The sequence below is a fragment of the Pseudopipra pipra genome, chromosome 17, assembly GCF_036250125.1.
Source record: "Pseudopipra pipra isolate bDixPip1 chromosome 17, bDixPip1.hap1, whole genome shotgun sequence".
In the NCBI taxonomy this organism is placed as follows: Eukaryota; Metazoa; Chordata; class Aves; order Passeriformes; family Pipridae; genus Pseudopipra; species Pseudopipra pipra.
This window is the reverse complement of record NC_087565.1, coordinates 7,891,975-7,905,085: the sequence shown is the minus strand read 5'-3', so window position 1 is coordinate 7,905,085 and position 13,111 is coordinate 7,891,975. Positions and strand designations below refer to the sequence as shown.

Sequence of the window (13,111 nt, the reverse complement as noted above, 5' to 3'; positions counted from 1 at the left end):
TAAGCCCGTTAAAGATCTGAGCGTGGTTATAAGCCAAGGTCATAAGCTCTATTGACTTCCCAGGCTCTATAGCAATTGATTAGCCATTTATTAAAATCATTTATTCACCACTTGTTAACACTTTATTTTGCTGGTCCTTTCCCAGCGGGCTTGGGACTCCACATTTGAGCAAAGACACTTTACTTTTGGGGTACTGTCATAAACTCGATTCTAAACTGAGAGACAGATACACAGATGTTATAACAATGTCTTTTTAAAACAGCAAAAGCTATTTTTCAAACAGGTTCAGCTCAAATCCAGCAGCCTGGTTCAACAGGGCTCCCAACACCTCATTTTGTCTGCTGAACACAGGCAGCTCCAGCCACACTCAAGGGAAGTCTCACATCCCATGATGTTAAAGGGTTCAGACTGTCACACTACTTTCACAAAATACTATGAAAGTTTCTGTCCTCGATGTAGTGCTGCTCATTAGTTTGCCAGAGTATCAGCAAATGGAAGAGTACTGGTGCTTAAAAAGACATTCAGCTTTTGAAGATGGTTCTACACTGAACAGCAAAAGGAAAAAAATCCCATCCAGGATTACCAAAGTGCAGCCAGGTATAGATAGCCAAAAAACAGCAGGTTTGCACAGTCAGCCACTGAAGACAACACTGCATCCCCCTCTGCACCCAAACAGCAGGTACCTGCTGCTCTCGGGGCCAGGCAACGTCCCACCCGTTCCGTGGAGTGAGTAACCGGGGTGTTTATGGTACAGCAGCTGCAATCATGCAATCAGCCTTCGTAATTAGATCTTGGCAACTCTTGAAATACTTCACTTACCCAGTTTACCTGGAAAGGTGCGACCTAAACATTCAGTGCCTGGAGACATTTGAGAGAAAAACAGAAAGCATCCGTCAGTGATGGGAGCCACCTCCAACCGGCTGCAACACACCCCAGCTCCCTCCTGGGACTCGTCCTGGCAGAGCTCCCCCGTACCAGCCGTGGCTGACACCTGCACCCAAACCTACCACCTCCAGGAGGAACAAAGCCACCCTGAGCCAGGTGCCACCGCTCCTGGTTAGACCCCACATGCTTTTCCCACACCAGAAATTGCTGTACAAGGTCCTGTTTCTCTCTCACCCACATGGACCTCCCCAGGACCACTCTCCTCCACCCATGGCCATCTCACCTGGTGGCATGCTGAAGCCTTACAGAGGTTTGTGAAGTTTCTGTGATCACTCAGCCCACCCCAGAGACTTCTCTGCCACATTCAAAAGTGCCAGACTGCCTGCCCATGGCCCCGGGGCAGCACTCTGCACTTCAAAGCACTGGTGGGCTATTTGTCATGTTCTGTCTCCTCTGCAAACACTGGTAGCTGAGCCCCATGTGCTGCTGAGCCTGGGTGAAAGCTCGGGGTCTCCTGATGCCCCATCTCCCAGTGGAGGAAGACCCACAGCAAAATCTTGCACAACACCCCAGACGCAATGCCCAGCAGATGTATTTTCAAGTGAGGAGAACAAAGCAGCCAAAAGTTTGCATTAAAAGACACCTCATGACTTCTCTCTCGCCCATCAGTGAGCATTGTGACTACCTGCAAAACTGCAGGGGTTGTGGGATATGGACCCTCCCGACCCCCCCAGCACAACCCCAGTGCCTGACAAGCTGTGACACTGGGGGCAGGGTGAGTGCTCTGCATCCCCCAGGGGCTTCACTGAAGAAACAGGACTTTTTTATGAAGCCCGTAAGAACTGTCTGTCACTGATAATGGTTAATTGGTACTAATTAGTACAGTCTGATCTGAAGGAGTCCTACTGGCCTATAAAAGTGGCCTTTAACCCAACAGACAGCAAGCGTGTCACTGCCAGACACACCAAGCCAGGGCTGCAGACACACCGCACGCTCCCACAGTGGCAGCAGAGCAGGCTGGGAGGTCCAAGGGGTTATATCAACACATCATTGCTCCCAAATAAAGCTTTAAAAAGCTTCCTTCCATGCACCTGAGAGGACAGAGATAAGCAACTTTCGCACTCCAGGAAAAGATTAAGGGTCAGAGAGTTGCTGCAAATTACTGCTAAATAACAAGGGGTCGTGGGCTCGGAGTCGGCTCACTGAGGTGAAGTCAAGCTGATTCAAAGGGATGAGTTCAGACATTGCAAATCAATGTGAAGGTGTTCAAAAGTGACTGTGCAAGAGTGTGGTGTCACCTGAATGCACATGGGCTCTGAGAGCCTCCGGGCCCTTGTGCACCACCACCACCCTGCTGGAACGGGCACCGACACCGACCCTGACGGGAAAGGGAAGAAAGGAATTCTGCCGAGCCAAACACCGACGTGTGGCAACAAGCTCGGACCTCCTCCTCCTCCTCCTCAGCCAGCTTGCTGCACAGAGCCTGAAAAGGGGTGGGAGGCTGGAAAGGAGTGAAAGGCCATAAGAAGACTGGAGGCCAAAAAGAGGTGGGAGTCCTAAAAGGAAAAAGTAAAGGCTGAGAACAAGTGGACGCCAAAAAAGGCTTGGGAGGCCCAAAAGGGTGGGAGTCAAATTTAGACGTTGAAAAAAAGAGCCCCCATGTCTGCAGCTGGTTGGATCAGGATCAGCTTTTCTCTGGTTAAATTTCCAAAAGGGTAGAAAGCAACATCTCTGCCCACTCCACAGCCCAGGCAATGCCCCCACTGGTGCTCAGCACACAGCACTGTGCACACCCCAGGTGTGACACCCTGTGCACACAAAGGCACATCACCCGGTCTCATCATGCCTCATCCAAAATGTTTGGTGATGGTCTGGGATGTGTGGGAGAAACAAGCTGAACCCTCTGAAGCCAGGCAGGATTTTGGGATGCTGCTTCTCCCCTCTCTCTGAGCACTCCTGCCTCTCCCATCCTCACATCTGCCCTTTAAGTTCAGCCACGCATTTGCCAACTTTTTAAATGCAAATGAGAACTGGCACATAAAGTCAGTGCTTTAAACCTGACCAGAGCCACCCTCGGCTCTCCTCCCTCCCTCCATATATGCATAACTTTTTTTATGCAATCGGCAGCAGGGAAGAGATACAGGGAGTGGCTGAGCCGTCGGCGCATATTCCCGGTGGATCGGTGCCCGGAGCCCTTCTGCAGCCGCAGTCCTGCCAGACGGCTCCATGTGAAGGGTGGCTCACACTGTCTGCCTACCAGCAGCAGCAGCAAGGAACCAGTAATTACACTGGCTGGACCAACACCTGCTCGTGGTTTTGTCTTACACTGTTTGTGCAACCCAACAGGCTGCCAACAAAACAGAGATGTGCTTCGCCTAAACAGGTGAAAACATGAAACAGGGAACGGAGCTGCCGTGTTGGTCCCACAACGCCTCTGTGCAACACATGCTGGAAAATCGTTGCTGGTTTAGCCTGCAAGAAGGCTGCAAAGCATGGCATGCACTGAAAAGACAGGTCTTAGCTGTGGGAGGAGGGAAAAGGGCTGCCCATCCACAGAGCCCAGCCCCTGGATCCAGCCCCACGCTGGTGCAGGGCACACGGACGCTCTTTTCTGGGTGCCAGAACAGCCTGGCTGGCCAGGAGAGTCCCACTAAACTGAGCATCCTACGTGGGATGATGGCATGCAGGACATGGCAGCCCTCCCCACCCTTCAGAGCAGAGCTGCTCCCCAAAAATCCCGGTGCCAGTTCAGAGCAGAAGTGCCCGTTCCCACACCAGGGCATGGGCAGGGGATCCAACCCCGCACAGTGTCTCTCACTCGTGGAGCTGGAGCTTGGCACCGAGGTGGGAAGGGGAGGGTGAATACCCTGAAAGACCAAGAGCAAAGACCCCAAAGGAACACTTGGGGAACACAGCCTTCCTTGCCTTTCTGCACGGCAGGAAAGCCGGGATCATCTCCAAACCCACCAGGTCACACCCAAGATATGCTCCCCCCTATCCCATCGGCAGATGGGATTTGTTGTAGATGATTTGTCCTGGAATAAAAACATCAGCCCCACCTCTTGCAGCCTGTTTACTGAAAGCCACTAAACATTAAACAGAGGCAAAAAGTGTATCCCAGCAACATCTGGAATTTATCCCTTCTTCCTTCTGCAAGAAAAAATAAATCACGCTCTATTCTTTCAGAGAAAGAAAAGTGATTATATAGAATTATAATGCTGGAAGAAGATAGAGAAGAGCAGAGATTTTCTTTGAAACGCTGTTTGGACAATTAAAAAGGGACAGTTTCAAAGAAGCAGCAAATCCTATCTCAGCTTCTTCCGCCCTGTCTCTCAGTGCCAGGCTTTCCTCCCATGTGTTGGCTAAGACACTTAGGAAAGCAACAGATTTTTTTCATCCTTGCAAGACCTTAAGTAAGCTAGAAAGAAAACCAGCTCTAAGGCCTAAGTGGTTAAAGATATACCAAATAAAGAAATTATTCTTCCAATTCCTGCCAACGGGATTCGCAGGTGCCTTGATTTCTTTGGGACCAGCTTTCCTAAAGAGGATGGGTCAATCGCTTCCCAAGAGAGCCAACGTGCCGTCTCTCCAGACAGAAGAATGGAAAGGCTTTAAATATTAAAACAGGAAAGACTATCGGGATTAATATGAGGATGCAAGGTCAAAATGAGATTTCCTCCATTTCCTCAGGCTCCTGATCCCAGAATAGCTGGGTGACAGCCCCACAGCATCACCTGGCCCCAGCCACAGCCAGGGAAGCCCGGGTTCAGAGGGAAACCCTTCCCAGCCTTCCCAAGGGGGGAAGTGAAGCAGCCGCTCTCACGCCAAGCCCACAGAAGTGCCTCCAGCTACTAAATTACCCAACAACTTAAATGAACTGCATTGATCAGCCTGGAAAACAAAGCTGCAGCTCTTGGCATGTGCCCAGTTAGGAGGGTACAGCTGCATTTTTCACCTGCAAGTAGTTACAACCATAGCAAGAGACATCCCTTTCCCAGCCCTGACGCCCCTCCCTGAGGGGAAAGACCAAAGGGCAAACACAGGCAAGAGGGAACCACTGCTCCAGACACCTTTCAGACAGAGCAGAGCCTCAGTAAATGACAGGTGTGTCCAGTTTTGCAATCGAGGGCAAGGCTGTTCCTAGAACAAGTCCCATTACTTGGGCTCCTCAACCCCCATCTCCTCGGCTGCACTGCTCCTGGACTGGATGCAGGATTTCATCAGGACATTAAACTCAGAAGCTGTAAAATCACTGTGCAAAAACCCAATTATACCTATTTTCGTAACTGCCAATTTAAGCTTGTATTTAGGTCCCCTCACATACCCCTAATGTTACATAAAGCACTTCTTCCACTTGAAATGTAGCTTTCTAAAGGCCATTTTGCTTAATTTAATAGACGCCTAATGTGAGTCTGCAAATCTCGAGAAACGCAACCAAGGAAGACACACGGCTGCGAGATCCCCTCCCGAGCACCCAGCAAGAACAGGAGGGGATGAAAGGCATCTCCAAACCCATGAACCTGCTGTGACTGGAGTGCACTTGTGGTCTGAAGAGCAGCAAAACCCCACGGTCAAGTCAAAAGAGAAATTCCTGAACATCTGCACGCACCGTTAAACCCCCTTGAGACCACCCAGTGCTCCAAGGGCTGCACAGCAGGATGGATCCTTCCCTCACTGCACAACCAGGAGCTGAGCTGAGCCCACTCGGGCATGCTTCCCTCAGTTTGGAGAGAGCTGCTTTCTGCACTTCCACTAAATAAATGCAGTCATCTTTTTTTTTTTCCTTTCTTTTTGTAAAAAGCCGCACTAATAAAAAGCTCATAGTGCATCTATTAAATCAAGCCTGTCCATTATGTTTATTGTTCCTTACAATTCAGGCCTGGATGGCAAGTCAGTGGAGGTTGAGAAGTATTTATCAAGAAAACCCATGAGAACGATGAGGATTAAAAGCTGTCAGCAGGACAGGACATGTTTGTAACCCTGTAGTTGTTCTGCACCTCGCTCAGAGCATACAGGACCCCCATCAGAGGCCTCTGCCCCCCCTCCTTGTGTCTGAGCCCATCTCTGGCACATCAGCCACCACCTGCATTCCCAGCAAAAGCTGAGAAAGGTGCATTGTGTATATACTGCTACCAATAAGTCACACCAGAGAAATATAAACCACTGATTGCATTACACACCAGTGATCAGTATCATTAAGTGTTACACACCTCGTGTGTGTGTTTGAACACGCTGGAGAGGGAGACACTGAACTCAAAAACACATCTTCCCATTAAAGCAAAGTCCCAGGACAGTAATAGAAGTGAAACAATAAAAATAAAATTTCTGCTTATTATATGGGAAATAATTGCAATTTAAGATCATTTTCCTCTGCATTGTATGAAGCAGGTGTCCATCGATCACGTTGTTTCTTAAGTGTCCTAAAGACATCACTGAGCAGGCCAAGGTACTTTCAGAGCTCAGTGCTAAAGAGCCTAATCTGTATATGCTATTCCAAGTTATTGAAGCCAAGAGACCACCCTTGGTAAGGTGGAATAATGGGGGGAATAATGAAAATAACACAGAAAGAGCAGGACTTGCTCCTCCAGAAAAGCAGCTGAGATATCTGCCCTTGCAGCCTCTGACTGACTCTGGAGGAACCAAGTCTCACTGCACAAATACTTGGGAAGAGCACAAGGAAATCCAGCCCAGTTTCAGGCCTGGAGCAGGCACCAAGCACAAGCCCAACCCTGGGCCATCTCAGCTGCTCAGCTGTGTGTTTCACCCTGTGGCCCCAAGAGTCAGCTGGGACCCTGAGGACCGTGGGAAACGGCCCAGGAGGGTGTGGGAGGCGCAGGGCACAGCTCTGCTTTGGGGGGGATCTTCTGTTTTTGTAAGAAATAACGACATTAATCATAACATTAAACAGAAACCGCTGAGGGGGAGAATTTCCAAGCTTGCTGAGCACAGAGCCCAACCCACAGGGGGACAGCCAGCAAGCGGCCACAGCAGGGCAGCTTCCCTGGGACTCGTCCTTGGCAGCCAAAGCCACGGATGGAAGTGGTGACAAGCAGAGTCAGGACTGTTGTAGGACTCGGGCTTGGAAATGTTAGTCTTAACGCTCAGCGGTTAGATGTCTTTTGGGAATTCATCCAAATGGCACTGCTTCCTTCCCACTTGCCCTGCAGGTAAATCTAGCATGTGGCTTACACAATCTGTTGACTTAAATAAAGCAAGGGCAGAAGAAGAAAGCTGTTCAGACATCAGGAGAGACTCATCAGTCCTTTGGGCAAAAGTCTGGGTCACTTCCCCCTCCTCAGCATACTCGGGGTGTCAGCCAGGACCCCGTCCCCCTCCGAGGGAGCACGGGCAGTGAGGGTGCAGCAGAACCGGTCACAGTGCTCAAAACATCAGCAAAAAGGACAACAACGACATGTTGCCAAATTCTTCCATATTTTTGGCCAGCGACGATGCTTCAATTCAATTTAGAGAAATTGGAGTCCATGAGCTCTGTCCTCTGAAATCAAACACAACTGAGCAGTGACTGTACAGGTCTCCCAGGGCTCGGGGAGATGGGGCCACAGCCACTTCCAAACATCACTGTGCTGGTCCACCCGTGCTTCCAGCTTGTCTCCAGAGTAACACTCAGCTACCCTGCAGATGTGGGATGTTTCTGAAGCACTGAGACCACTCCATGCTCTACAAGTTCAAGATCTTGGTGGATGCACATATTTCAGGTTCAAACCCAGCTGCAGTGTGCAAGGCTGAAGAGCAGGCAAGTAAGGGGTCCAGAGCGAGCCCACCAGCAGTCCTCATCCCTGTGCCTCTGGAGGCTTCTTGTCCTGCTATTTCCTATTGCTGTTCTCAAACTCCCTCCTCCTCACAATCAACTCCAGCACCGAGTGCCAGCCCTGGGGATCCTGCACTCCTGAGCATGGCAGGAGCAAACAGACTCCCCCAGAGCAAAAGACTAAAACCTGAACGGAGCAATTCTGACAGAGCTGCAACCAGGGATGATTTGTTATCAGTTACAAAGGGAAAATGAATTCTTACAAATGGGACAAAAGCAGAGGAAGGCTACCTTGTCAGATGCTGGTTGTTTCCCCTCTGAGATTTTAAACCACTGAGGATGCATTTGGAAGGAAAAATGACTCACCTCCACCTGTCTCTACTAAGATCACACAGCCATTCTACCTTGTGTGCCAATGACAAATGCTACCCCTGATCACCAATACAAGCTAACTAAGTAAAAGGCCAAATTCTGCATGTAAAGCATAAAATGACTGAGGTCTGCCACTACAAACACTCACAGTGCAAGTTCCAGTCTAAAAATCTTAAGGAAGGCAGAAGAGCCTTCCACATCAGTGAGGATGGTGAGCTCCTCAGGAGGCAAGCTAGACACTCAATCCATCTCCTGTATCAGATCTGCGTTAACATTTAAACAGGGCCTGCTGTTGTGATCTTTAGCAAGGAGCAGATGTGGTTTTGAGTAATGGTTAGCGTTACTTAACCGGTTATATTCACCAATGTAATTGACACCTATTCCATCATCCTTAATACACCCACTTCTTTCTCCGATACCATAAATAGATTAGAAAAATTTCTGCAGATGGCCATGACCCCATTTGTTTGTGCACTTAGCCATGTATGAATCACTCTTGGCTTGTAGCAGCACTCTGGAATTACTGAAAGATAACTAGTCGGCACAGACACCAATAAATGAATCATGCTTTCCACAAGACCAAACCTTTGGGCTTTTACAGACTCCAATTACAAAGTAAGAAGAAAAGAACAAAGAAATTACTCAGTCTATTTGCACAAAGTCATGCAGAGTTGATTCACAGTTTTACAGAATTATTACTGACAATCATTTGTAGGGGGTTAGAGTAACAAACCAGCTACTTTACATATTGGACAGAATGAAGAGATGGAAAAAAAAAATCCCCAAACCATGTCCTGCATATATTCTTTGAAAAGTAGCATTGATTTTGGTGCCAGTACCTCTTTTCATTCTTGGTATGCTCCAAGCCTGGGGGTTAATCAGCTTTCATTTGCCAAGGCTAAGTTCTGCCTTGCTGGGTTGCTTGGGCCAAGTTTGCAAATGTGGGAAATCCTGTTGCACCTGCTGAAGTGCACAAACCTCACGCAGCAAACCATCACAGGCACAATCCCTCAGCTCTACAGCCATCAGCAGGGTCTCATAAATGGCTCAGAGAACTGCCATGTGCAAAAGCACTCGCCTTTCTAGCTGCACATTTTTGAATGTACACTGCAAGTGAAAAATTACCCAGTCTGAGGCATTTTATTAAAGATATGTGCGAGACTGAAACCAAACACCAACGTGTGAACCACTTGAAAGCGCTGTGGACGTCCACCAACACTGACAACTTGTGAGACAAGTTCCCAACGCTGTGCAAGGTATCCTTATGTAACACCACAGCCCAGGACACACCAATATACACCACACACAGCAAAAAATACGCCCTCTGCTAAAGGGAGCATCAGCCTAGTCCTGTAGCAGTGAGAAACTGGAAGTCTGACTAGTTGGACAGACAAAAGGACACTGATGGATCGTGACCTCAGTGATGTTACTTCGCTGTATGCAGTGAAAAAGCAGCGTTAAATCAAAGAAATCTAAAAGTGAAGGTGGACTTAATGCCAACCTGAGCCTGGATAGGGACCAGTGTGCTGCTTGTAGCATCTCTGAAGTGAACAAAGTCACTGTCAGTTTGGGAAAGGATGCAAATTAAACGTACACACAATGCTATTTCTCTAAGGCCTCCCAGTGATACCACCCTTGACATGTAACTGAAGATCCAACTTCCTGAGTGAATACACCTTGGAAATTATATGTGTGCCCTGTTTTACACTCCTGCTCCACTTGGTCCACAAGCAGAGAGGAGCTGCCAGCCTGGTACAGCTTAGAGCCACAGCTCAGGAGAGGCCAAAACCAGCACCAGAACAGCTACCATACAGCTCAAAACTAATTTGGGAAAACTTGTTTATTTGTTCTCATGCTTGAGGCTTCTGATTTCTGAAGCAAAGTAGAGACTCCATCCCAAATTGGCTACAAGAAGGAAAGGTGCTATACAAGATTTACATTAAAACCTTAATAAACATTTCCAATTCCTACCCCTCTCCATTACTACATAAATTAATGCAACGAGCTCTCTTGTATAAGAATATGTAGGCGACAACAACCTTCTCCCTTCAACAGGAGTTTATCTGAGGATGTGCTGTAGATAGAAAGGAAGGAAAAAGATTCCCAGTAGGGTTGTCTTTAGAAAGCTTGAGTCACTAGAACCACGGTCTCCAGGTGCAACACAAGACTAAAAAGATGAGTGTGCTAAACAGTAACGTGTCCTTCAGAAGGAAAAAAAAAAAAGCTAAATCAGGAACCTGCAGTATGAGGTGGATGCCTGGATAAACACTGTACAACAGACCGCAGCAAAAATGCTAATGCAAGTTCAGTTTTCACACCAGAGAGATTTCAAAAGATTTGCAAAGCTTTGATAATATTTAACATCTTTACTAATTTCCTTTTTGGTGCAATCATAAATTTACCACGGTAGCCAAAAGATCTGGGATGAACTACAAGTTCTAGCTGGCTCCAAAGCCAACAAGAATAATGTGTGCTGTTACTATTTTCTCTGAAAACATACCTCTGCAAAACTGACTCAAAATGAGAAAAGAAATTGTGAAACTGTCATTACAAAGAAGCATTTAAAATGCAGATCAAAGTGCTGCCTTAGAAGCTGTATTCCTTGCCAAATCATCAAAGCTCTCTTTACTCTCAATAGCTCCCCAAATCCTCTGATTTGGATGATAAATTCCTACAGCTGAAATTTATCTCCTTTAAAAAAAAACAAAACAAACAACAAACCAAACAAAAAGCCTAAACCCCACAACTCCTCCTTATGGTTACCAACTACTTCATCAACCAGTTGATTGAACCACTTTTTGTACTACTAAATTAACTTTCACAGATGTGTTTATGCCTGTGTGCACACACAGACAGTGAGACTTGCTCGGGTATGGAAAACTTGTCAGCTCTCAGCAGTGTGTGTGTGTGCAGGGTCTCACCAGCTCTCAGTGGTGCCTGTGTGTGTGTGCAGGGTCTCACCAGCTCTCAGTGGTGTCTGTGTGTGTGTGCAGGGTCTCACCAGCTCTCAGCAGTGTGTCTGTCTGTGTGTGTGTCTGTGTGTGCAGGGTTTCACGTGCTGACACTCAGGTGGCTATTCCTGACCCCGCACTCGCTCATTACTCCTCGAGGAACTCCCAGACCACTACTACATCCCCTGCAGCAAGGAAGCAGCAACACAGCAGCCCACTAATCAGCTCTGAAAGATGGAGATGAGAGGTCACATCCTGCTGTCACAGAGGGGAGCTCTGTGCTGAAATCCTCCCTGTTCCTCTCTGGTGCCAGATGCAGACGGAGCAGGTCTCTGATGTGCTTCCTCACCTGGGATCTGCCCGAGTGACCTACCTTCTGCCACCCAAAATAGTTATAAAACAATCACCCAGCAATTCAGCCACACAGACAGGAAGAACACTGCATAAAACATCCCTGTTGACATCAATGATTCCTTTGCTTTATGGACGTCTGGGAGCGTGCTCACGGTGTGAACCAAGTTTCCACTTAATTGCAGCGAAGTGGCCCTTGTACCTCTCTCCTCGTGAGCTCTCCAGCCAGGCTTTATTACTTTGACAAAACGTGCCAACAGCAGATGCACTGTGTATTGGAGAACAGGAGGGATCTGATAAGATAAACCACACACACCACACACGGGATCTCCCTCCAGGAAGAAAACTGGTAGGCAGTTTTTACACGAAACACCACCGCAAATAAATGACCTTTTTTTCACTAATTAGGCTTAGCAAACTCTGATGGTTCCTACTACCTGAATGAAACAACACTGACAGACATGACTGTACAGTGAGTTACTCAGGAAAGAAGCTGGATTGTAATTACTGTCTATTAGTGACACCATGTATTTTGGTACTTCCCTTGGAAAGGTCTCCTCACGTCTATCCGTTTATAATTTAGGTTTACAAATTCATTCTAAAACTGGATTTATCAAACCACCAACTTCAGCCTGGGAAATCTAAAAATATTAGTATATTTGGTGAGCAACAGCAAATAAAGTAAGAACATCGTATGTGGGTTCCATCCGCAAGGGAAGCAGTGGTAGTTCAACTAATTCAACATCTTGAAAATTCAGAGGTGATCCCAGGCCCTACCTTGGGAATTCCTGGCGTTAAAAATAAGGTTGCTGTTCCCAGCACACCCTTCAGTGCTGGTCCACTCAGAACTCAGATCTGAAAACACACTACTAAACAAAACAAGGGCAAATCAAAGGCTCATTCAGGGGGTGGAGGATGCCTCCATGGCAGAAGGTAACAGGACTCAGTTAATCAAACATGCTCCTCTGAAAACACCCTGATACTGACTGAAAAGGAAGAATTAGCCATGTCTGGTCTCCACTTTGCATTATAGATGATCACCTCTGATTATACAGGATCACCTCTAGTGTCGTGTGTGCCGGTCCCACTGTGCAGCTCAACACAATCCAGGTGTTCACCCACAGGAAAAAAAAAGCAAAGTTTGACTATTTTCCCTGCATTTCCCTTCTGCGTCTTTTCATTCTCCCATTCAACACCAATTATAAAACACTGAAATTAAAATCACCAACCGAGGGCACAAAACTAATTTTAAGAAAGACCCCTGTGCTCTCCAGGCCTTTCCCTGGGTATGAGAGGTGCGACCTGCAGGGCTGGGACTTCAGAGCATCTGGGTCCCCAGGGATGGCCAAGGGCACACACAGACAGCTCTTAGGCCACTGCAAGCAAAGCCATTCATGCTCTGCTCCTCCTGGATCGTACCTTGGGGTGCTGATCTCAGCAAAAAGCAGCACTTTGTCACGGACACACAGCCAGAGCCAGACACAGGGAACTCCCCGGTTTGGCTGAGGTCAAACTGAGATGCCACAAACTGAGCATCCTCTGTGCAAGCACTTTCAGGCTTGCTGAAACCCTGGTAGCATCTCTGGCTTCCTTCTATGAGGAAAACTTGAGGGGGGGAATACAGAAGTATGTGGTTACTATCCACTCTGCCCTGGAAGAAGCAGTAACTGCCATTGACATAGCGTCAGGAAAGAAACATATTTGCCAAAAAAGCAGTCTGTAGCAGAAAGGAGATGTGATCCCTGGTTTGAGCCATCTGCATTTGGTTTTTTATTAAACCAAA

The 13,111-nt window shown here is 47.6% G+C and overlaps 1 protein-coding gene across 3 annotated transcripts in view; it reads right to left on the bottom strand.

Moving 5' to 3' along the window:
* The window catches only part of PMEPA1 (prostate transmembrane protein, androgen induced 1), a 48,951-nt gene that overhangs the window by 32,697 nt on the left and 3,143 nt on the right, over positions 1–13,111 (bottom strand). For 2 of the 3 annotated variants that reach the window (XM_064674128.1, XM_064674129.1), the window contains exon 2: positions 820–858. The exons of the other annotated variant lie outside the window; for it this stretch is intronic. In XM_064674128.1, coding sequence (XP_064530198.1) covers positions 820–858 — 39 coding nt within the window. The remainder of the gene's footprint in view (positions 1–819; positions 859–13,111) is intronic. 3 annotated transcript variants of the gene reach the window in all.